Source organism: Protopterus annectens, chromosome 1.part2 (assembly GCF_019279795.1).
Source record: "Protopterus annectens isolate FY-2018-M chromosome 1.part2, PAN1.0, whole genome shotgun sequence".
Classification (NCBI taxonomy): Eukaryota; Metazoa; Chordata; order Ceratodontiformes; family Protopteridae; genus Protopterus; species Protopterus annectens.
Window position 1 is genome coordinate 1,205,444,966 of NC_056727.1, and position 26,882 is coordinate 1,205,471,847.

General features: G+C 39.8%; 1 protein-coding gene across 1 annotated transcript in view; it reads right to left on the bottom strand.

Moving 5' to 3' along the window:
• LOC122792445 (zinc transporter 2-like) overlaps positions 1-26,882 on the bottom strand; it is a 158,293-nt gene that overhangs the window by 60,878 nt on the left and 70,533 nt on the right. Inside the window, exon 3 of the mRNA XM_044060233.1 lies at positions 26,465-26,666. Coding sequence (XP_043916168.1) covers positions 26,465-26,666 — 202 coding nt within the window. The remainder of the gene's footprint in view (positions 1-26,464; positions 26,667-26,882) is intronic.

Sequence of the window (26,882 nt, forward strand, 5' to 3'; positions counted from 1 at the left end):
GCTGTTTTTTTATATGCAACAGCAGGATGAATATGGTTCTGGAGGGTTAGAAAATAGACGTAGCCAGCCTCAACATGGAGGTTGATTTGGATGATATCCATCATGGTGACAATGATCTTGAGTGTTTAGATGACATTCAGGATTTTCCCATGCCTCGACGCTTGGAAAGAATAGCCAAACGCAGACAAGGGACAAACAAGACTTACAACAGGGTTATGAAGCAGAATCAGACTTACAACCAATGGTAGATAGTATAGAACAGATTCAGAGTGTTGATAATATTAAGTATAGTTTGGATGGTTTCAACATATATAACTATTCCAACTTTCCTATTACTAAGGATTTATTTTCCCTATTTTCGAAGGGATTTAAGTTTGTACCAACCCATGTGCCAGACATTGCATCAGTTATGATCGACCTGCAGTTGTATCTTAGGAAATTAAATTTGAATCTTATATTGTCAGACAAAATAAGTAAGGGTGACTCCAATAAGGTTTTAAAAAATAGTATGTTTAACCCCCCACTGCATCCACTTATAGTGGCATATGAGAAATTAGTTAGGGAAGATTTATACAAGACTTGGGGTGAGAAAAGGAAGGTTTTTAATAACTTGAACACCCGCGAAAAGGAAATTCTTGAGAGTATCAGAAATAATAGTGACATACGAATCATGACCCCGGACAAAGGGGGAGGGGTGGTTATTTATGGAGTGGAGGAATACAATAATGATATGCAGAATATACTATTTCAGGAGGATAGATATTCTTTATGTTCCAAAAATTAAATTAATATTTCCTATCGTAGACTGGATTGTTACTTATATGAATATCGGATAGATCAGAGAATTTCCAAGGAAGAATATAATTTTCTATTAAATAAATTTCCTAAGATACCTACCATTTTTGGGATACCGAAGGTACACAAAGATTTTAGGAAACCACCATTCAGACCCATAGTTTCAGTCGCAGGTTCTAAGACACACAACCTAGTGGTTTATGTGGATGTAAAATTGAAACATATTGTGAGTAAATTTCCGCATATGTTAAAGAATTCTTGGGATTTTTTGGGTCAACTTAAGCAAGATATCTGGATGGCTGATTGTTGGTTTCTTACAATTGATATACAGGACCTTTTTTCTTGTATTCCCAAACTAGAAGGGTTAGATTTTTTCGAGGAAGTTCTCTTTTCCCACTCTGTTTTAAAACCTGACGAGGTAATACTTTTATGTGAATTAATGAGTCTGATTCTTGAAAATAATTTCCTATTTTTTGGTGGTGAGTATTTTAAACAACTGCAGGGAGTTGCTATGGGCGCTGCCTGTGCCCCTTTGTATGCTAATCTGGTGCTTTTAGGGTGGGAACAAAAATATATTTTTCAACCCGATATGGAATTTTCATCTTGCATTGCATACTATGGTAGATTTTTGGACGATATTTTCATTGTGTGGAAAGGGGATGTAGCAGGAATCCCTAGGTTTTTGGAATATATAAATCAGACTACTAGGTATTTAAAATTTACTTTTCAATATCACCAGCAAGAAATTAATTTCCTTGATGTGCAGATTTTCAAAAAACAAAACAGGTTCCACTCAAAAATCTACAGAAAAAATACATTTTGCAACGCATATTTGCACTATACTAGTCACCACCCTGTTCACCGGAAAAGAAGTATTGTAAAGGGGCAGGCAGTGAGGAGAGCCAGAATGACCACTACAAAAGAGGACGTGGTACTGGAATTTCAGAATTTAAGGAAGATATTTCTAGAGAGAGGCTACCCGGGGGACTTCATTGATCCAATACTCAAAGAGGTTGGTGACAAATGGGGTACTGTGTATAAACCATTATTGGGTAGCATTAATCACAAACCAAGTGACATTGTTGGTTTTGGCAAAACCAGGGTTGGTACTAATTTCCAGCAGGCATGTGTGGTACAGTTTAGTCCCTTTTATTCCCAAGTAAAAACAACTTTGTCAAAGAATTGAAACATTTTTAGAACTAATCCTGAAATAATTTGGGTTCTTGCTGACAAGCCTATTTTCTCCACCAAAGTAGGTAGTAATCTTAAATCTTTGGTGGAGGTTTCTAGAAATTCTAATGAAAAACAGAGAAACTCATATGGTAGTAAGCCTTGTGGTAGATGTCATTATTGTTCATATATAATGCTTGAACGTGACATCACTATTAATAATCTTAATAATTGTCGCATCTATTTGAAAAATGGGAACTGTTGTTCCAATAAGCTGGTATATCTTGCTAAATGCAATTCCTGTTCTTCATTTTATGTTGGGAAGACGGAAAGGATGTTGAAGAACAGGATATATGAGCATTTATATGATATGAAATGTGGAAAAAATACTAATGCATTATACAAACATAGTGTAGAAATTTCAGTGGTTTTAAGTTTGGTATTTTGGACTTTGTTTCAGTGGATGTGAGGGGGGTGATTGGCAAAATAGGTTGCATAAGAAGGAATTGATGTGGCGCAGACCATCCCCCGGGCATTAATGAACATCTTTCAATTATGCCTGTTCTGAAAGAGAAGGCAGATTCAGTATAATACACTGGCTGTTCAGTCAGTGAAGTAATTTCAGCAAGCAAAAAAGTTTTTCTTCAAAATGTTCAAGTAGTGTACATTTTTGCACTTTAGCATTATAACCTTTCTTAAATATGTGATATTTTTACATGATTTTATACTTTATATGTTTATATGTATATTGCAATGGTATACATTTTTAACGCTGGATTATTTGTTTTCCACTCATTATTCATGAGATTAGGCATGTTTAGAATATGATTTGTTAATTTCTAGACCAATGAATTCAAACTGTGTGTTATTTAAGCCTGAAAGTTTATATTTTAATTGTTCTGACGAAGTCATACTGTTTGATGAAAGCGCTTAACTATTTGTGTATGTTGTATTAATAAATCGTATCTGTGGACTCGCAACGTTGTGCTTCTATTCGTTACTATATTACATATCTCTATCAAAATTAACAATTGTACCACCTTTGTCGCCTGTTTAATAATATCATTATTGTTTTGTAATTTCTCAAGAGCTTGAAACTCAGACAAGGAAAGGTTGTATTTCTTTTTTTCACACTTCATATAATAGTTACATATGTCCCTTTCACATGCCCCCATAAATGCACTTAAAATGGGACAATTCACCGGTATAAACGTACTACGTTTTTTACATACCTATGTAGATATATCAGGTGCATCCTTAAATATAAATTTCACACTCATATTCTTTAAAAACAATCTAAGATCAGTCAATGCTGTTACAACACTGTCCACATTAGATGGAATGAAACCTGTACCTTTATTCAAAAGCTTTAACTCAGCTTCAGTTAATTGAAGGAAGATAATAAATTCACTCAGTTCTTGCTGCTGAGTCCTGCTCCAGGTCTCCGGTCCTCGGCTTCTCCACCTGTTGAACTCAACTCTGCTTCCTGCCCCTTGAATTGTGCCTCTCCTTCTCTCAGTTCTTTGATGTATTCCATACTGCCTGCTCCACTTTCTCTGGTAACGCGATAGCAATTAGAGTCTTTTCCTGCTGAAAATCCTGATTCTGCAGGGTTGTGCCATTTATATTAGTGGGGGGTGTAGATCTCACAGACGTACTTGCTTCTGATGGTAAATGTGTAACATTGTTTGAGTCTACAGGTTCCACATTCCTATTAGTTGAATTTAAGTTAACATTATGCACACTGCCAAGTTCATCAGGAGAAAATGCATCTAGTGAGTCCATGGTCTGTTTCATCCTTCACCGTTTATCTACACTCTTGTGTAAAAGGCATAGGGCATTCCCTAGGCCAAGAAAAAATGTGCCCATTTTTAAAATCTCCAATGTCTCAGTTCAATTTGCATTTCTTAGTGGCAGATTGCTTTTGTTCAAATATTGCTAAATTCTCAAGCATTTTGTTATATAACAATGAACCCTCATTTGTTAAAGGTGTTTCAAGCAGATCATTCTCAATCTGAATAATCTGCTGTTGTAAATCACATTCAATTTTGTAAAAATATTAATTCATTAATCTCATACAGTCAGCCCCAATTCTCAAATTAAGCTCCTGCCACTTTTTGAGTAACTCAGGGTACGTATTACGGTATGAGGGCATTTTAGAAACCCTCAAACCACGTGGAACAACATCACACTGTAAATATGTTAAAAAACTAAAGCATTGCCACTGTAATATTTTAAATGACTGTACCTTACGCTCCAAGAGAGTTATTTTTTTTCTTTTAAGCCAGCAGCAGCCTCATCTACATCAGGTGTCAAGACTTCTCTTGGTTCCCCCAAACAGGACAGCAGTGGATTATGTTGAATTAGGAGCATTTGCTTCACAGAACGACCACTGTTATTCACCATAGACTGCTTCTTGTTCAGGGATAAAACTGCCTCAGTGCCCGTGGCTGTTCCAAGGCAAAGCAACCAGAAATCCAAAGAAACAAGAACAGCACATAGGTAAACAAGACAGGATACAAAATGCCAAACAGTAGTAAAAAAATCCAAAACCTGGAAACGTTGAGATAAAATGCAGTGTTTACTCCAAACAGGAAAAGAAGCAGAAAGCTTATGTGCTGTTCTTGTTTCTTTGGATTCCTAAATTCAAAATCAGATTCCCCATCATATTTCAGTTTGATACTTTCTTCTTTAGTTACGAATCTAAAATCTTCCAGAATAATATCACTATCCTGTTGTTTACACCGTTCATTAATGCTTATCCTCCCCTCCCAAACTTTTCAAAATATTAACATTTATTGCTAAAATTTTACAAGTAGCAATATCTTATTTAAGTTATCCCTTCCCTTTATTTTTCTTTACTATGACCTTGTGTAATTCTTCTTTTTCTTTCACATAATCTTTTGCCACTAGAATCTATTTTATGTCTTCCATACCACAAATATCTGAGCCTTCTTCTAACACTGCCTTTTTTCATCATCAATTTCTTGCTTCTCTTGTTCACTTTCTGGAACATCTGTCTGTATTAAATCTATTTGTGTACCTATACTTTCTGATTCTACTTCTACATGTTTAGTATCTTGACTCTGCTCAGTCTGAATATCTATATTCTCCGACTCTCTTTCTTCACATCCCATACCTAAATGTCTGGTCTCCTTACATTTATAACATTTTAACTCGCATATCTTCATATCATGCCCTGCTTCCCCACATATACAACATTTTCTCTTTTCACAATTGTTAATCAGGTGATCGGAAATTTCCACAAAGAAAACAAGTTTTTGGTTGACCTATCTCACCATACATTTGTCCCCCTCCACATTTGTAATGCTAGGAATGTGCATAATCTTATTTTCTACATTTAAAATCACAAGACAGTCAATAAACCCTCTTTCTCATATATTTTTGAAATTTCTAGTACATCTTTGCATATTTTAATAAATGTCCTTTTAAAGTCTCTTATATACAAATTAGAAATAAAGTAAAGTAGAGACAATCCTTTTTTTCTCATTTCTCTGGAAAAAAAGTCAAGACATACTGATGCCAAGGACAACAATCTTTTTTTATATTGTCCTATAAATTTCTTCAAGCAATTGTCCAATTCAAAAATAATGTCACAGTAAGTAAAGCTCTTACCTCGTTTACTTTAGTTCCAAGAAATGCAATTATTTCATCCCATATCTTGTATCTGTCCAGTTCAGCATACTCTTTTTTTTTTTTCTATTCTTACTTTGAACTTCTTTTTCTTAACTGCAAAATCTTTCTTCTCTTCTGTTTCTTTCTGAACTCCTATCCTCACCATTTCTGCATACAACTTCTTTGCTGAAGATTCTGACTGCTGACCATCCTCTCAAATGTATTCTGCCCATAATTTCACCCCAGGAAACATCTTTAGTGCTTCCAGGATCACTCATATCAACCAAGGCCATAAGTAAATCATTGTGCAACCCTCCCGACTGAAGGGTTGTAACACACGCTTGTGCTTAATCCTCTTACCCGAACAGGTTTTGCTGGAAAAATTCTTCCAAATCCATCACTGGCACAACTTTCTTTTCTCCTTCCACCACTGCATGCAACTCCTGCAAAGGCTCAACTGCCTTCACATCACTACCTGCAAAATTATCCTTTAAAGGCTCACCAGCCTTTAAGTTGTCATGATTCTCAGCTACATTTGTCTCGTTCCTCATCTCTTTTCTTCCATCCAAGCTGGTTCCATACTTTTTCCTGGTTTCTTTGAGCAACCTAGGTGCTCAGACTGGAAACCAGAATTGTTACAAGTGATTCACATCCCTGTACGCAAAGAGGTAGGTGTATTTTCCTAGTGCCCTGGCTAAATACCCCCCAGTCAGTATGAATACCACCACAGGTTTCCACTTTAAACAGGTCACTGGCCTAAAGGAACTAACTCGATAAGAAATTAAAAAACTGGACAGCATACACATTTCTGACTTCTACATTGTGTATCTGTGACTTTACAACTACAGCATGTCAAAGTATTAAACTGAGTCCTTCAAAGGACTGGACTCACAATATTTTGCTTTTGCATTCTTCCTCCATATCTGCCTCATATGAGTTCAGTCATTCTCCCACTTAATACTGGTCTGTACTGAAAAGGTACTGACAGAGGTGTTATTAACTGCACTGTTACTGTGGAGCACAGCAGATCATCAGCACACAAGTATTTGACATGCAGAAGTGCAAATGTGCTACTTGCAGACTATACACAGAGTTTGCAGTTCCTTTCCAAACTCTCCATACTCTGCTACACAGCAGTCATGGAAGTATTGTATACAAACAAAGGGAGGGGAATGCCTTTAGTATATATAACTAGTGTACATATGTGGGTATAGCCACCCATGTTCACAGTACAGAAAGGTGGAATGCATTTTAATAATTTTACACTTGAATTGTGAGTTCCACTGTGTTGCTACATTTACAAGATTAGTGTTCACACTTCTAAGTGTCAAAACACTTGTCAGTCTTCTGTCATGGATTTCAGAAGTATACATCAGCTTTGCTGGCACCAAATTCCCTCTCTCGCTCTCTTCAGTGCAATAACATTCATTCACATTTTATTTTCATCTTCTCAGCAAGATACTTTACTTACATGCTCTTCTTCTACTACCAGTCTCTCTCTCTGCTGGAGCTCTAACAGACACCACTGAAGACAGAAGAGGCTAAAAACTACACTGTATATGTCAGCTGGCCACAATTCTCCACTACCAGCAGTCTTCGTGATGGCCATATGCACCATGCCAACACTTTTACATATATTGGTACTATGAGGCCTTTAATAGGCTTAGTCATTCTAATCACAGTGGATACACATACTACACGGGCCAAAACGACTTGCATACAAGTTCAAGTGTGGCTAGTGAGAACAAAGAATCATTAGACCATTTTCAGAGAAAGATTGCCTAGAAGTATTGTACCCCAGCAGTGCTGCTGGAACTGACTTTTGATTTCCGTATGTTCCACAATGTACTAAACCCCTGGTATCACAGTGTATGATGCAACAACACAGACTTCAGTGCAAACAGCTGTATAGTGGAGTGTTGCAGCATCCACTGTAGGACACACTTAGCAAAGTTATTTTTCCAAGCCCTGGGTGGCAACAGAGATGGTATCACATGCAGAGTTTCCCTTTGGGGTATAAAATTCAGTAGGGGGATACTGAAGTTTTGATAAAACTGTATTACATAGTATTCAGAATGTTATTTTTTTATTTATTTGTCTTTGTTTACGGGAAAGTCGAACTGGCTAATAACAATTTTCAGTGGAGGCCCAGAGAGAAAAGCCCCATTTGCTTACACTGCATTATACTAAATTCCGGTTAAACACACAGTAGTTACATTTCTATTTATACACAAACAGTAGTTACATTATACATTTTAAGACTTTACAGAGGTGGAAGTTACCAAAGAGGATGCCCACGTGCATCTTAATAGATTGTACTGGCCGCAGTTGTGCATAAAAATATTTTTGTCATTTCAGTGAGAAGTTGAGAGTATTCTGCTTAAGGAAAGTATCTGTAGAGTATCGTATGATGAACAAAAAGTCCTAACCTTGTGATAAGCATGTGCAGGACCAGGAATTGGTTAAGATGTTGTTTAAGCATTAGTTTAAAAAAATAAGTTATGTACTCACCATAACATTCCATCGGTGTTATCCATTCTCATTCTTAACCTGTGGGTTCGATTCCGATCCTGGGAGCTGACTCAGCTGCTACTATAGCTACTGGTAACCAAAAAACTCTAAAGCTTATCCCTTACCCACAGTGCACCTATCCCAGTTACCTCAGATCAAGTTTGCAGATAGACCAAAGGAAAGATTAAAAGTAAGGCATACACTGAAATAGTTTACTATCAAAATGCTGAACTGACTTATGCGAAACTGGAATGGACAAATGTGTATTTTCCAGTTTCCATAATGCCGTTCTGAAAATGTTTGAATGCACATTAGCAAATGGTAGTGTACATTCTCTAATGTGCACTTGCTGTTCTGATAACAGATCGCACCACAGTGGGGAATCAGGAAATTTACCCTTTTCCCCACTGTAGTGCAATCTTTGAATTGGAATATATAATTTGCAGGTGGTGTGGGGAAGCAGGGGGGCTTGCTTTCCTGCAAAACTGTAAACACTTGTGCTGCAGACATACAATTTGTCCAGCAGCTTCAGCACAAATGCCTGAGGGTCTGGCATCACCTCCTGATATTTGGTCGAATGCGGACATTGTGGTGATGATTTTCGACATTCTGTTTAAACGGTACTGCCAAATTTGGAATGTCAGTTTGATAAAGTACGTGGATTATTTTTTGATTTTCAACTTTTTAATAGTAAACCTATTGAAACTATATCTGAAACCACAGTTATAAACCAAGGATAAAAATCTGCTAGTCATCCATTCCTCTAGAAATCTAAGGATATGGGGGCTGGTGGGTGGAGAGTTGAGGAAGAATGAAAATGAACACCACAGATGGAATGGTGGGACAGAGTCCGCAGCTACCTACACCCTGGGTGGGCTCGAGGAAGGTTATTCCTGAGCACCACTGAACCAAATGATGCCCTTCCCCTTGAGACCAAATCCAATTTGTAATGAGTAATGAAAGAAGGGGGAGTAGTCCAAGTTGCTGCTGCACAAACATCATACACAGAGGCTTCAGACTGGAAGACAGCTGAAGTCACTACAGCTCTAGTTGAATGTACTTTCAATGGCTTTGATAAAGCAATCTCCAATTTGTTGTAGATGAAAGAAATAGGATTATAGGAGGTTACTAGGCTACTGATCCTAGGGCCATTACAAGCCTAGCCAACTGTTACCCTTGTTTCCATGATCAGCACCTACCACCCCTGTCCAAGAGGGACAAAGATGGAACCCCTGGGGTGAATTTATGGTTACCCATCCAATCGTCCAGATTGCATTTGAAGAGGGCCAATGAGGTGCTCTGCTTGACATGAAGTGGGAGTCTGTTCCAATATGTCCCTCCAACAGGTTCTATTAATATCACATACCAGATTAAGGCCATTACAGCGAGTACCTGCATACCATTTGACTTCAGGATATGCAGCATTTCTAATAAAGCAGGGTCAAAGACTGCGTCACATGTAAGGCAGAGATAGCCTCAGAGTAGTATGAAACAGAATAAAGTGACAGTGATTTCAGATGATCCTCATAGGACAGATGCTGAAGACCTTGAATTTTCCATGTGAGGAACCTCTGTGGTCTTTCCAATTGCTGCAGGTGCTGAGAAAGGTACATACCAAAGTGGCATTGTACTCAATTACTGGCCTGATGAGGGTAGAGTACAAGGAGGTTATAACTTCTTTTTTTCTGGAGGCAATGCCCTTACTTATGAGATGAGCAATGCAGAATACCCTTCTTACCACTGTGGAGAAATGGTGATCAAAGATAAGGTTGCCGTCAGCCTGTTGCCCAGGTCTCTCACCACGAAGTGCATACTTAGGGTATTGTTTCTGATGTGTGAAAAAGATAATACATTTTTCTGCAGTGAGTTTAAGTTGAAACCTTATTGAGAATTTCTTCGGGTACAGCGGCTTTGTAATTATGACCCAGACTTGATACATGAACTTAATGTAACAGCGAAATTATTTATTAATAGGGGTTATTGCAAAGAAAATGTATATTCCCTGTTAAATAAGGCTAAAGAAGGACCAACAAAGACAACTAAATAAGTCACAAATATGGCATTTTAAACATATAAATGATAGTGGTTTGTTGGATCTAAGAAAAATATATGTGGTAACTACCTATGACATTTTATCTAATGAAGTAAAAAATGTGATTAAATATTATTGGAAATTTCTTTTAAGATATAAAGAATTTTCTGGAAAAATATACAAAGTACCTATGTTTTCATATTGTAGAGGTAAAAGTATCCAAGATATATTAGTACATGCTTATTTTTCTGTACCCAGCTGTAACACTGATCTTATGATTGATACAATGGGCACATTTCCATGTGGTAGACGCATTATGCGCAAGTTTGTATGCAATACATTTGATTATATTAGTGATATTCCTTTTAAGGTAAATCATAAGCATTCATGTAATACAGAAGGAGTTATTTATGTTATAAAATGTCCCTGCAACAGGTTCTATATAGGTGAAACAAAGAGGGTTTTTAAGCTTAGAATACAGGGACATGTTAGAGATATTAAAAATGTTAAACTGGAGAGCCCTCTTGCAGTACATTTTGAAAAATATCATGATAAAAATCCAGAAGGTTTACGATGTACAACATTGGAACATGTTTGTGAAAGTGGACATGATTTAGACATAAAAAAAGAGGCTCCTATATAAAGAGATGATTTTTATTTTTAAGTATGGGACTTTAAGTCCAGCAGGCATTAATGTGGAGTGTAATTGGAAAGTTTTTTTTAACTTAATTGCATGTAATTAATGTGGATTGATTTTGTTATAAAAAGCTTGAGTGCTTGGTGAGGTTTTATTCTCCTTTGAAGACTTTTATGCCGAGGCACTAGGGAATTTTATTAAACTCTGTTACTGGATCCTGGTTTTGTTGTTATTCTTGCTTGGCCAGAAGTGGTGAGCTCCTTTCTTCGTTGTTGCTGTATAAGGTTGTCATCAACCTGTTGCCCAGGTCTCTCACCAGTAAGTGCATACTTAGGGTATTGTTTCTGATGTGGTAGTTACCAGGAACATCGCTCTTACTGAAAGAGACCATACATTTTTCTGCATTGAGTTTAAGGCCATGACTTTGGCACCAGTCATTTGTTTGCACAAAACCCTCTTGTAGGATGTTGACACTGGAGATTCTATGACCGCTCCCAGTTTGCAGTCATCAAACTTTGTCAGCCACAGACCTTTAGTTTTAGTTTGCACTTCGGAGAAATAGATTCCAAACAGTAGAGGTCCCAGGACTGATCCCTGTGGAGCACCACTGGTTACAGGTCTGCTGTTGGTGGTGGATTCCCCTGTTTTGATGATATGGGTTTTATCAGTGAGCCAGTTAGTGACCCATCTAATGATATATGGGTTGCTACCTAGCTGGGTAAATTTGTCAATTATGCTTGAGTGGGGGCTAGTTTCAAGAGCCTTGGCTAAGTCTAGATAGGCTGTATACACAGATTTCCCCTTATCAAGGGCCTTGGTAACTGTCTTGAAGAAGTCTACCATGTTTAACAGGCATGATCTCCCTTGACAAATACAAACTGAGTAGGGTCAACTATTTGAAGATTACCAATATCTTTGTTGATAAGGTCCAGGATGATTCTCTCCATGGCCTTGCAGATAAGGTTAGTCAGCCTAATAGGTCTATAGATCCCGGGGACAGTGGAAGCACCACCTTTAAGAAAGAGGATAATGCTGACCTTTTTCCATTCAGCTGGGGCAAAGCCAGTGTTTAGACTATGATTGAAAAGAGTACCCAATGGCATTGATAATTCTTGTTTGAACCAATACAGGATGCAGCCTGGGATGTTATCAAGTCCCATGGATGCTGTGTTTTTGACCTTAGAGAGGGCGTTCATGACCTGCTCTTTAGAGATACAAGGTAGAAGACAGATGGTAGGGATGTCTTGGGGTAAATGTAGCAGGGACAGGAGAGTGAAGCTTTCACAGAACCTGTCGGCTAACAGGATAGCAATGTCCACAGGCTCGGTATATGTGGTATCATAGTTCGGCACAAATCTGGGCCTTTCCTTTTAGGTTACAGATGTAACTAAAGAATGCCTTATGGTTGTCCTTAGTTGAGAAAGCTAATTTGGATTTGTAGTTAGCTTTGGAGGACTTCACAAGACATCTTATTTGCTTGTTTAAGCTGAGAAGGGAGTGTTTCCAGTTTGGAGCTTGCTCCCTCTTATTCTTGGACAGCAATTTCTTCCTCTTATTGTAAAGATTGTTAATGGCAGTTTTCCACCAGACAGGTTTGCTCTTCCTTGAGGAGCTTGTTTGGTCCTATCAGGTATGCAGAGTCAATGCAGTTGTTCAGGTGTTTGTATAAAGCATTTGTATAGAACTCAGCATAGTTGTCAGTTCCATTTGGGGGGGGGGGTGCAGTGAAGCTATTTATACCATCTTGTAAGAGGTTATAATCTGCTTTTGAGAAGTTTTTTTAGTTTAGTTGGTGCTGGGAGGGGGGGTCAGGTGTGATAGTTACTTCAAATGAGACCAATTTATGGTCAGATCTCACCAGGGAAGACCTCACAGTGGGGGAGCTACAGTGGTCCCCCATATTGGTAAGCACCAGATCCAGGATGTGGCACCCCTTGTGGGGGTGTCAACTAGTTGGCCTAGAGCATTGGAGTTAATGAAGAAGTAGAGGAACAGATATTGTATCCCCTTGGAATGATACCAGAAAGTAAGCCATTTATTGAAGTCGGTCATTTTCTGTTTGTTTTGAGGCATCATACTACATATGAAGGTAAAATGCTGCTTAAGGTTAGGAACATACCAGCCTGAGATGCACAGTCCAAGAACTCAATCATGTCTCTCTCTATATAGTCCAGAGAGGCACATTTCAAGTCGTTCACACCAACATGGACTATGATCAGGGTTGCCAGACGTCCCTGTTTGAGCAGGATTGTCCCGGGATCAGCAGCCCGATCCCGTGTCCCGTACTGCCAATTTAAATTCCGCCGAAACAGCCTCTGTTTTTTTTTTTTTTTGATTGGCCCCTATGCTGGTATACGGGCCAATCAAAAATCGCTAAACACAGAGCTACTTGTGTTTAATGCGGAACTGCCTGATGTAAGTAAGCTCCATGTTTAAAGACAGACTTTTTTTTTTGGTCTTCACTTAGCGTGAAAGACCTTTTCTTTTTTTGTCCCTACCTGGCCAGTCAGAAATCTGGCAACACTGACTATGACAGAGTCATAACAGTACCTGCTGTTGAGAGACTTGAGTGCATGTGTGATGCAGCGGATTCTGGCATCTGACAGACAGTTGACCGGGACTCTCTCCTTATCCAGCCTAGTGAAAGGGATATCTGTGCTTCTCACGATGGAATCACCTATGACTAATACGTTTGGTTTTGTGTTCTGCCTTAAGGGCTTGACAGGGGAGACACTGGTATGTGAGCCTATTTTGTGTATTGTGTTCTGCAGAGGAAGTATTATGTATAGCCTGTTTCTGTTTGAGATGTCTCTGGTCTTTAGGTATGTTTCTGTTGATGACCTCCGCATATGCAGGAATGTCTGATGTCAGTTTGGGTGGAATAGGAGGTGAGGTGTGCATGCTGACGACCCGATCATTGTCATATGTACTGACTTGTGTGTGAGAGAGAATGGATTCAAGGTTCTTAAGATAGATGGATCTCTCACATGTTGAGTCTGTGTGGTCTAGGAGCAGAGGGTAGTCAGTGAACATAAGACAGTTACAACACCGTCTCAGGATGCCCATGTCTACCAAGCTGGCTGGAGAAACTGTGGGAAATTGTACATCCATAGTGTTAAGCAAATGTATATGGTCAGGAAGAGAGGTCACACTTAGGAATGGCTAGTGGGTGAGAGGTGTGTTGATCTCTGAGGCTAGACTCAGTGCTCTACCTGACAGTAGAGCTGAGCCGAGAAAAACCTCTGAAGGACCACAAGCAACGTGTTAAAGAAAAATTTAACAAGCAAAACATTTGCTACTATAACTACCAATGGTAACTACAGCTATGCTGCAGTGCACAATGATGCACTACACACAAGCAAGTGCGGGCACAGGGCTTATATAGAACAAGAAATAACCGCTTTTAACTTAAACTAGCCAATAAGGACACACTCCCTGAGCTCTAGTCCAATCACCCTCAGTTCGATGGGACCCAGACAGCACTCTTCCCACAAGGGTGCAGAAAGGCCTTCTGCAATAAAAATGGCTTGAATTTGATGCTCAGAAGTTACAGAACAGACCCAGAAACAGCAAGCCTGGAACTGAGCCATGCTACAGCCGAACTAGTAGAGTATGCAGTAAAATGTGGCCAAAAACAGTTCTGACAATTCAAACAGACAGCAGAATGCAAATACCAATTAAGAGTGCAATACAAGTGCAGAAACATGCACTTATAGTTAAATTGGAACAAAGGATGCCTCAGATCTTTCGGTATCTCAGTGAAGAGCTGGTTTTACTGCTCAAGTGATACAAAAAGTCTAGATTCCGCAAGACTGAATCTAGCCTATGATGAAAAGTGCAGTGGTATTTGAAATTTAAAGTGCTTAAAATCACAGTAACAACAGCAAACAAAAAAAAATAGTATAAAGCAGCAATTCAGTAAAACAATGTGCTCAATGTAATCAGGCTACAGCGACCTCTCATTTGACGCCAACGTGGTTAGAAAGACATTCTACCTTGCACACCTTATCATGAAGGGATTCACATCCAGATCCAAGTCTGTCATTGTACCCCTATACTCTTCCCTCATTAGACCCATGATTGAGTACAATGCCCCATTTGGTATGTAACTCACCCGGCACTTGCAGCAGCTGGAGAGACCACAAAAGTACCTCACCAAGAGGATCAAGGGTCTCCAACATATGTCTTATTCTGCCACACTAAAGAAACTCCAGCTCTATTCAGTAGCATACCGCCTGCTCAGAGGTGATCTGTGCCTGACGTACAAGGCCATGTCCAATCAGGAACTGATGGACATGCTCCACCTCAAAAAATCCAAATCCATCAGAACCACGAGAGCTAAAGACTTAAACCTTGGCACAAGTACGAATAGGACATAATGGAGGGATAGATTCATAACCCAGAGGCTTCCCATGCTCTGGAACAGAATCCCAGTTCACGTTAGGCAGAGCCCCTCACTGACTCTCTTCAAGAGAAATCTTGATGAGTGGATGGGAGATCGTAAGTTTACCCCAGGGGTCACCTCTGTGTCACTATAGACAGGGGCACAGTAAACTAATTCTATTATATAAGGGGACCTTCACTGTGTCACTACTAGACAGAGGCACAGTATTCTAAATCTATTCTGTACATTTTTGTACCATTTCATGGGGTGGCGAAAGCCACATCACTATGGCTACGCTTACAAATGCCCCAGGGCAGATAGCCTAGTACTAAACTATGAAACTAACAAAAAGTAATAAAAGAGGCTGTATAAGTGCAATTGAACATTTAAGAACAGCAGCAAAAGCAAACCAATGTATTACAGTGGGAAAAGACATAGTATCAATACAGTAAAACATAGTAAGAGCAGCTGAATAGAGTGTACATTTTTTGTCAAGTGGAAAGAGAGGAAAGAGAAGATAATTCAAGGTTAAGAAGCTAAGGGGTGGACCTTCCCAAATAATCTCACTGTACTTAGTAGAGGGAGCTGATGTGATGGAAAGTACAGTTTTGTACCTACCATAAATGTAGATGTTCGAGGATTCCATTGCTGCAGTCCTTACTCCTCAGTCTTTTCTTGCCCCAGATGTCAGACCCTAGAAAAGACAAGGCCCAAAATACCTGCACCAAAACATGAACAATATATACAAAAATATAAGCATGGAAACTCACCTACACAACCACCCCTAAACACAGAGGAATCCTCGAACATCTACATTTATTTCCATTGCTGCAGTCCAAAGCAGAGGTAAGGGAGGCTGGCAAATCATAAAGAAGCAGGAGCTGACAACATGCCTTGCAAAACAGCTGTGGCAAAACCAGCCCTAGACTTAGAGTAGATAGGAAGGTGATAATGCTTAGAGAAAGTATGCACTGAACTCCAAGTGGCTGCTTCCAAAATATCCTTAGTTGCCAAAATGCTGTTGAAGTGGCAGTAGCCCTAGTGGAATGAGGCCTAATCCCAGCTGGAATCTCCTTGCCATGATGGGAACAAAATGCAATGCAAAGGCCAATCCACCTAGAAATAGTTTGTTTTGACACAGGCTTGCCCTAAAGAAACAAACAACTGCTGAGACTGCCTAAAATGTGTACATCTAAAGTATGCAAAATCTTTTCCCTTTATTTTGGGGGTCTGCATAAAAAGTAGGCAAATGAATAGTTTGGTTTAAAGCCACACTAGAAACCACCTTAGGCATAAAGGAAGGATTAGTACGTAATGATACCCTATCCTTATGGAAAATCAAAACCATAAGGGCCTGCAACTCAGACACCCTTCTTGCAGAAGTAATAGCCAACAAAAAGCAGTCTTCCATGACAAATATTTCAATTCAGCAGTAGCCGCAGGCTCAAAAGGTTGTAGAGTAAGTTTTTCCAACACAAAATTGAGATCCCAAGCAGGAGTAGGAGCTCTGGGGTCTTATATTCTTTGCCCCTCTAAGAAACTGCTTGAACAAAGGATGAAACAATGGTGGGTCACAATCATAGTGAGCTGAGATTGCTGCAGCATGAATCTTAATGGAAGAGAAGGACAGACCCTTGTCCAGTAACTCAGTAAGATATTGAAGAGCCATACTCAAATTAGGCTCAGAAATCTCCAAATTCTTTGCTTTACTCCAAAATAAGAATCTCTTCCATTTTTCCACTTTCCTTGTACTAGGTCTTCTGGCTTCCATAATCACATTTAAAACTTGTTGAGGAAGTTGAGACCTGCTGTGTTTCAACACAGAATATGCCAGGCTGTCAGATGAAGAGAGTGAAGCTGGACATTGAGCAGATGACCGTCTTTCTGGGATAACAGATGTGGAATCAAAGGTAAAGGCCATGGAGGCTTCTTTACCAGACTGGTACCAGTGTTGCCGAGGCCAATCTGGAGCTATCAAAATCATCCTTGGCCTGTCCTGTCTGACCTTTAACAGTACCTTTGGAAGAAGAGGCAGAGGTGGAAAGGCATACACATGAAGGTTTGTCCAACTGAAAGACAGAGCATCCACTTTCCAAGCTGTGTGATGAAACCCCTTTTGCAAAAATGTGGCAGCTGGTGGTTTAGTGGAGAAGCGAACAGATCTATGTCTGGAGTTCCCCATGACACTGTCAATGTCTGAAATACATGAAGATCCAGTTTCCACGGGATCCATGATTTGTCTGCTTAACACATCTGCTAAGGAGTTCTGTGCTCCTGGCAGAAACCTTGCCTGAAGAGTTATCTCCCATAAAATCATTGCTTGCCTGCATAGAGGATAAGAATGTGTTCCCCTTGTTTGTTGATGTACCACATGACAGTTGTGTTGTCTGTTAGAATCAACACCTGCCCTGGAAGAAGTAACTCCTTGAAAGCCAGTAATGCGAACTGGACTGCTAACATCTCCTTCATGTTGATATGTAGATGCTGTAGTCTGGCAGGCCACTTGTCTTGTATCCACTTTCCATTTAGATGAGCACCCAAGCAATGTCCGAGGCATCTGTCGTTAAAATCTGAAGAGTCCCTTGTTTAGGTGACATTCCTGAGCCCACCACAAAATTCTCTTTGAAGGCAAGGTATTATTCAATGACAGTGTCTAAATCCTGGCAGTGCTGTGTCCATACATTTTGAGATACCATTGTAACTTCCTCATATGCAGTTTGGCATTGGGAAGCACCAGAATACAAGATGCCATGAACCCTAATGCTTGAAGGACTGTCTTTGCAGTCAGCACGGACTGATGAGATAGTTGATGGAAGTAAAGTGATAGACTCTTTTGTTTGTCCGGGGTTAAAAAGGCCATCTGGGCTGCTGTATTCAGTCTCACACCCAGAAAGCACATGTCTTGAGAGGGTACTAGACTGGACTTTATTTCGTTCACAGAATACCCTAGGCATCTTAGCACTGCTATAACATATTCCAGATGCTGTAGAAGGTCTTCCTTTTCTTGAGCCAGAATCAGGCAGTCGTCTAAATAAGGATAGATTTGAATTCCTTGTAGCCTGAAGTAAGCTATCACTGGAGCCAGAACCTTTGTGAATACTCTTAGATAAGCCAAAGGGCAATGCAGAGAACTGATAATGAGAATCTCCAGTTGATACTTCCTGTAACTTAGCCTGATAGGCACATGAAGGTAAGCTTCCTTGAGATCTAAAGTTACCATCCAGTGATCTTTGCCCAGCAGGGGTAAAAGCTGTTGTAACGTCAACATCTTGAACTTGGGAATGTCCAGATAAGTGTTGAGGAGAGATAATTGGTACTAGGAACATGCGAGAATAAAATCCTAGGCCCCTTTCTGATACAGGGACTGGCTGAATGGCCCCATTTGGAGTAACTGGGAAACTTGCTTGTGAGCCTCTTTTCTTTGTGGAGGAGGAACGTCTGGCATGCCTTTGAAAGGGGACATTGTATGGAAATAAAATCTGTAACCGTGGTGAATGATGTCCAACACCCATCTGTCTTGAGTAATTAAATCCCAATTTTCTTTGAAAAGAGACAGTCGAATCTACTGGCAGCTGAAAAGGTAGGTCATTGGGTCTGTTTAGCACAGGACTGATCCCTGCCGTCACCAGAAGTCTGAGCAGCTGAACTCCCTGTTCTAGGCCTAAAAGAACCTTGAGCCCTGCCCCTACCACGTCTGGACCTACCCCTAGACTGGGAATCATAAGCAGGATATGTCCACCCCTTAGCAGGCCAATTTCTACTAAACTTTGGTGGCTGTACCTGCAAAAATCTTTAACAGTTTGCATAGACTTAGCTTTGTCCTCCATTTTCTTTAAAACTGCTTCCACAGGTGAACCAAACAACACATCAGACTGTAAAGGAGCATCCAAAATCCTTGTCTTAACATGCTCAGCCAAATTTTGATCCCTCAACCAGGCATGCCTAAGAACAGAACTAGTGGCAGCCACCCTCGAGGAGGCCTGCACAGCATCAAAACCACATTGCAAAGAATGCTTGCCCACTTGTTCAGACACATAAACTAAATCCAGCAATTCTTTACAATCAATACCTTCCGCCAAAGCATCCACCTTAGATTTCAATTGTGAAAGGAGATAATTTTGATATTTTAGCATGTGAAACTGACAATTCAACGCGCTCATGGCTAGAGTGGAAGAAGTATACACTTTCTTACCCCACCTATCCAACGCCCTTGCCTCTTTGTCAGTGGGAACAGGATTTTTAACCACAGAGGCCTTAACACCTTTAGGCCCCTGAGAAACAGTTTCTGGGTCCGACTCTTAAACAAATACTTATGAGCTTTAGTACCTATCAGGTTTAACAGGAGCAGGAGGCAAAGAATCAGGGTTCAGGAAGCCTCTGCAAAACATCTTCCACCACATTCAACACAGGAGGTATAGCTAAGGGCCTATGCTGGGGTAAAACAAGAATTCCCTAAGCCTCTTCCTGGAATCAGAGTAATCCTGGCCTTCCCATTTAAAGTGCTCCCTCATGGAATGCAGAGTCTGAAAATGAAAAATCCTCAGGAGGAGAAGCCGAAGGAGTGGCATCATCCACATCAGAATCAGAATAATGAGGATACTCCTGCAAATCTTCCGCAGAAGACTCAGAAGCCCCTGAACCCTGTTCAAAACTGTCAAACTCTGGTTCCACCCTAGGCCTCTTATCAGGAGGGCCCATAGAACCTCTAATCATAGTAATCAAATCTTCTGCCATTTTAAGCATATGTTTCTTAGGTACAGAACCCGAAATGCTAGGAGAAGCCCCTACTGAAGCTGAACTTGGCCTACCTCTAAAAGAAGTTTTGGCAACAGAAGGAGAGGCTCTAACTACTTTGGGAAGAGAGGGAAGAATAGTTACCTGAGAAGCCCTCAGCCTGGCCTGCCTCCTGAGAGGGTACATCCTGTAACAGTAAAGTTTCTGCCTGAGACTCCATAGAAACTCCTGGCAAAACCTCTGGCTCCACTGAGAAGAACCGACGTCCGGGACTGCCGGTTCATCAACCCTAGGCTTCGCTGTTTTGTCCTTGCGCTTGAGCATCCGACGGCATTTTATAATTGCAACGCTCCCAAACACTAATCTGGCACAGTCTAACCTCCTCTTAATAGTGCTTGTTAAACCTAGCACAAGAGCGGCAACCAACAACGCCGTGCTCAGGCCCTAAACAAGGTATACACAATGTATGGTAATCCCTATGAGGTATTTGTTTCCCACAAGAAATACAGTTATTCACTTTTTCTGACATCCGGTTAAATACTGAGGCAAGAAAACCAAAATGTTGCCAACTCTGATTGAAATATTTCAGAACGCCAACCTGCACTCGCAAAACTGCTTCTGCATCGGACCACGCAAAAGACTGAGGATATGGCCTTATACTCTGGTATTCGGGCCGACTGGATGCGGACTATACCCAATAGTAAGGACTGCAGCAATGGAAAACGAAGAACATCTGGGAGGTGTGTCCAATAACAAAGATATAATAAGAGGTGGGCAAAGCAAAACTTACCAAGTTATAAGAACACAAAATCAATAGGGCGGGTGGGAGAGAAAATCAAATGGAGCCAGCCAGAGTAACTGTTCAGAAGTACGCCAGAGACCTGTTTAATAAAAACACTTTGCAACACTAAGCACAGAATTATTAAATATCACTGAAATGCAGAGTAACTGTTCAGAAGTAAGCCAGAAACCTGTTTTAACACACAAACTTTGCCAACACTAAGTACAGAATTATTAAATATCTCTGAAACAATGCAATCTGTTAGCCATCTTTCCAATGTCACTTTGCTCAAACATTCTTCTAGTTTTGTACTTGAGTAAGAGATAAATAACTGGTCAGATTTTCTGATATCTTTTGTTCTGTGAAGATAAAATTGTAATCGTCTATGCACATCTAATAAGTGTAAGCAATATTCACTTTTATTAGCAAATTGCAGAAAAAAAATGGTAGGGTAATAGGTTGATTTATATTGACTTCTGTAACCACTTTTGGTAGAAAAAGGAGGTTGGTTCTTAGCACAACCCTATCCTTGTGAAAAATCAACTATGGTGGTTTACAAGACAGAGCTTGAATTTCTGAAATCCTTCTGGCGGAAGTTATGGCTACTAAAAATAGTTTTCTAGGACAGAAACTTAAGATAATCTGCTGCTGGTTCAAAAGGAGGCTGTATGATTGCTTGCAACACCAAGTTCAGGTCGCAGGGAGGGGCTGAATATCTGTAAGGAGGCTTTAACAGAAGAGTGTCTCTCAGAAGTTTTACAAAGTTAATGAGAAGCAAGTGACGAGTCCTCAAATCCAATATGAAAATTAAATAGAGCTGCTAAATGAACTTTAAAGGTTGAGGATGAAGACCCAATTTTGGGGAGACTTATTGGCCCAAAAGGTATTGGATCAATTGGACAGGAAAACAAGAAAAATGCATCATGCTTATCAAATGATTTAAAACCGTGTATACTAAGATTATATATATTCCTCATTCTGAATGAGGTCTGGGCCTCCTTGAAATTGATTACATGCACAGAGATCTGCAATCGTAGGACTGCATACATATCTGCTAACCTCTCAAGATGCAAACATAGTGAAAGTTTTAAAACATGAAGAGAACAAGTCTAAAAGGACTTCTCTGCTTAATTTAGCAGAAGCATATCAATATCAAGTGGGAATGGAAATCAAACCAGAAGTAGAGGAAAATCAGGCAGCAAATGACTGTGCCAAAAAACAAAAGAAAGAATATAAGGTGAAGGATCAGATAAGAAGGCAAGAAATGTGGAAAGTGCATAAATATAGTTGCAAGTACAGAAAATTGAACAACTTCATGTCAATCAGGATCTAATGAGGGAATGGTTAAGAAGTGAATTTAAGTCAAACGATGAAAGGTTAATATTGGCAGCCCAGAATAGTGAACTACATACACATTGGTTTACAAAGTCCATTGAACATGTCAGAGAAACAGACAAATGCAGGTTTTATAAAACAGAACTGGAAACAGTCACATCTTGTTGCTGGGTGTGATACACTAATGGCAGAAGGCCTGTATACTGAAAGGCATAATAATGTGGCAAGACTGTTGCATTGGGGATTGTGCATATATTATAGCACTGATGCAGATGAAAAGCATTGGAAACATGAGCCACAGAACATTATATAAAAAGATGAAAGTTATATCACATGGTATCACCCATTACCAACAGTCAAAAAAACAGTTGTGAGAAAAACAGATATAGTAGTTCATGGAAAGAAGACAAAAGTAGCATTGATCACTGAAATTGCTACACCCAGTGATTACAGTGTCGTACGTACAGAGAGAAAATACCAGGATCTGGAGGCAGAAATGAGGGCAGTGTGGAAGAAGGATACCTAGACAGTTCCGATAGTAGTAGGAGCAAACAGTCTCCTAAAAAAGAATGTACAGTCATATTTAGAGATGCTACTGATACAAACTCCGTATGAATTGCAGAAGAGTCAATTCTGGGCACATTGTGGGTGCTGCAAAGAGCACTTCTGGCTAACAAAGAAACAGTACTAATCTCATAAACTTTAAACATACTTTGACTTAGGAATGGGGTTCATTCCCATCATAGTATTAGAAACCCATAAGAATTGGAGAAATTAACCCACTATTATGTCCCTGGCATTCAAAAGCTTTTCTAACTTTAACAGACACCTCTGAAACTTAAGAAAGTTAATCACAACAGAAAAATATGGAGGGAAATTCGTTTAAAATCTACAGAAGGAAACAAGAAGTACAATTTGTAATTTGTTAGCCTGTCTAAACAAGCAATCTCTGTGAGACAGATAATGTATTGGTGAACAGAAAAGATCATGTTATGACAAAGAAATGGACTACCATGAGAAAAAAATATTAGATTCAGATATATGGATGTTGTGTGCAGTTAGTACACTATACAAGCTGTGGCTTAATTAACTGAAAGAATCCGTTAACATATCAGTCTAAGGTCCTGACAGATCTCTTTCATAGGTTCATAGGTTTATACTATGCTATCTGCCCTAAGGCATTTATAAGCCTAGCCCAAATTTTTGTGGCTTACGCCACCCCTTATATGAAAAAATACTGTGCCCATTAGTTTGTTGTGCCTCTGTCCAGCAGTGACACAGAGATGATTCCCGGGGTAAACCTACGATCTCCCATCCACAGGTCTAGATTTCTCTTGAGCAGAGTCAGCGAGGTGCTCTGCCTCACATGGACCGGGATTTTATTCCACAGCATAGGGAGTCTCTGAGTGATAAATCTATCCCTCCAGCAAGTCCTATTTATATCCGTGCTAAGGTTTAAGTCGCTTGCTCTAGTGGTTTTGGTGGATTTGGATTTTTGAGGTGGAGCATGTCCATTAATTCCGGGTTGGACATGGCCTTGTATGTCAGGCACATGTCACCTCTGAGCAGACGGTATGCGACTGAATAGAGCTGGAGTTTCTTCAATCTGGCAGCATATGACAGATTTTGGAGTCCCTTTATCCTTTTGGTGAGGAACTTTTGGGGTCTCTCCAATTGCTGCAGATGTTGGGTGAGATACATCCCGAATGGGGCATTGTACTCGATCATTAGTCTGATAAGTGAAGAGTACAGGGGAACAATAACCTCACTAGATCTGGATGTGAATCCCTTCATGATCAGGTGGGCAATGTAGAAGGTCTTTCTAACCACTTTAGCAATGTGAGTGTCAAAAGAAAGGCCACTGTCAACCTGGGTCCCCAGGTCCCTGATAACCTCTTCTGTGCTTAGTGGATTGCCACCTATATGGTAGCTTGGGGTTACCTTGTTTTTCCCGAAGGGTATGACTATACATTTTTTGGCGTTTAACTTCAGGCCATGGCTCTGGCACCAGCTATCTGTTTCCGTGAGTCCCTTCTGAAGGATATCCGTGTCTGATGCACTTTCCACTATGGCCCAGTTTGCAGTCGCCTGCAAACTTTGTCAGCCAAAGTCCTCCTATGTTGGCCTGTACTTCTGAGAAGTAGATGCCAAACAATAGGGGCCAAGGACCGAGCCCTGTGGGACACCACTTGTGACCGCTTGGAGTCTGACACAGCGCCAGCAACTCTAACCCTGTGGGTTCTGTCCTTAAGCCAGTTTGCAACCCATCTTGTGACATATGGGTTTACATTTAAGCTGGTAAGTTTTTCTACAATACCCGAGTGGGGTATTGTGTCGAAAGCCTTTGCAAGGTCAAGGTAGGCTGTATGGACTGCCTTTCCCTCATCAATGGCCTTGGTGACTGTTTCGAAGAAGTCGACCAAGTTCAAAAGGCATGATCTTCCCTTGACAAAGCCAAACTGGATCGGGTCCAATGTCTGCAAGTCCCCTATATCTTTGTTTATGAGCTCCATTATGATCCTCTCCATAGCTTTTGGCATTTTGAAAGAACATTTTGTTATACAGTTAAAATTGTCTGAATATTAAGGCCTTACTGACTGTTAAGATTATGGTTACTAGTGTTCTGACTAGAATGCTACCTTATATGAAAATAACTTATGTCTTGTCATGAATAAAACACAAGTGCCAAACACAAACCCTAGAAATCTTACTACCCTAGAAATCTTACAGTTGCTGTTAACTTTCTAAGATAGTCATCACTTTGGATTCAATGTAAATTCATCATAAAATCATCCATTACCAGAATAAGAAACATATGTTACCTTTCAGCTCATGTAATTAGTGTCCACTGTTAGTTATTCAGAGGGGAAGAGTTCTTAAGTGCTACAATGCATCAAATATCCGGGTTCAAACCAGTGTCTTTCAGCTTGAACAACTAAATTAATTTAATCCCCATTGTTAATCTTTCTAAAGGTATATCTAGCATCAGTAATTTAACTCCTGATGAGGGGTTCATGCTTAGCCTGAGAGCTCAAGTAACTGCAAAACCCATCTTGGTCGAATAGCATGTTTTACTTCACGTTTGTTTTTGTTTTCTGTTAGTGTATCAACACAGCATTTCTTTTTTAGTGGCTAAGGGTGACAATCAGGTGGAGAAAGGCAACTAAATTCCACTCTTAACAGCTGAGAACATTAACAGAAAACCAAGGTAATTTTGGTAAGTTCTGCCACCTATGTTCTGAAGGAAGCAATCCTGATGGAGGTTAATGATGTCCCCCTTACCGTCTGCATAACATATGCAGATGCCTACAATATTTGCTACAAAATGCAAACAATTACGAACAATCAACTGCAAGTATAACATGAAAGTTATGTACCACTTTTTAAGCACTGAAAGTGGCTAGTACCGGATTTGGGGCCTGATGCACTCTGCCAATATCAAAGTGAAGTTTAATGGAGATCCTTCAGTTTTTGACTCAGTGGCAGCAGCAGTGGTAGAAAAGCTTAGTTAGCAGCCTAAAGGCCCAACAGACGTCAACATCCTGCTGCAGAGTGAAGAGAAGATGGTACTCAAGATAGTGAAACGTATTCAGGAAAGGCTGCCTCACTTTGTAAAACTGTTCACAGAAAACTCGAAGCTGAAAATTTTTAAGGTAGAGGTCTGTACTTCATGAAACTTTGCTAGATGTTTGAAGATGAGACTGCAGGAGGGGGTTTCAGACTTAGACATAGAACTTAGCAGCAATGCCTGAGACCAGTGAACACAGCATAGTTTGAAGACTGACCTTGTATAATTTTAGTAGTTTGTCTGCACTAATATGTACAGCAATACTATTGACAAATCAGTTCCTGTTGGCTCCAGAAATTGCAAAGGAACAGCATTTATGGTGAAGCAGAGAAGCCTTGCATGTCCTGACTGATGCCTGGTATATGAGTAGGTGTAGCTAACATTTCACAGGGAAAAGTGGTAGATTATTTAAACAGAGGATGTATTCATGTCCTCTTTTTTTCAGCAAACAACAGAATAAAATGATACGATTAAAATAAACACACAACTATGTTCATTATAACAAGGTGTAAATACACGTTATCTGTACAACAAAATGCCAGAGAAGTTTATGCCACTTTTCAAGGTCTCGAGTACAAAAAAAATTCAGAGAGTAAGCAGCATTTTGTTCTACTTTGCTGGTAAACCTGTGCCTATCTATTAACCTTGTGTTTGTAAAAGCTACATCAAGTATAATGTTTACACATACAAGCAAGTTTCCTTCTGACATGTTGAAATATTTTCAATGCTATAACTGGCATTATCTACTGATCATTTTTTAACTGTTGTATTTTCTTGTCACATCTGAAAAATAGATATCTGTTCCACGTACTTTGTATGATTATCAAAAAATGTAATAAATAAATTAAATACATAACTTACACAAGTAAGAAAATGAATACCTTTAAAAATATTACAATTGCTGCTACTAAGACTCCCAGACTTTGCAGAAGGTCACCCATCACGTGTATGAAAGCTGCACGGACACTGGGATTTTGGACATGGCTGTGGTTACTGCCGTGACAGGATGACTTCTCTTTTTGGCCATGACTGTGGCTGTGTACATGATGATGACGGCCAAAGTCATGAAGAGTGACTGCCATTCTACAATAAGACAAGAAAGTTGAAATGTTTATCAACACACAGATCAACTCAAAGCAGTGTGTGTAAACCAGTGAAGCAAGTAATACTGCACAACACGATAACTGATGAGAGTGATAATGTGTACTATTTCATCACCTGTGGTCTTCACATATTGCAAGAGCTTGGCCAACAGACTTAAGAAGAAATTTTAAGATAATTCCCTCCTTATGACCATCA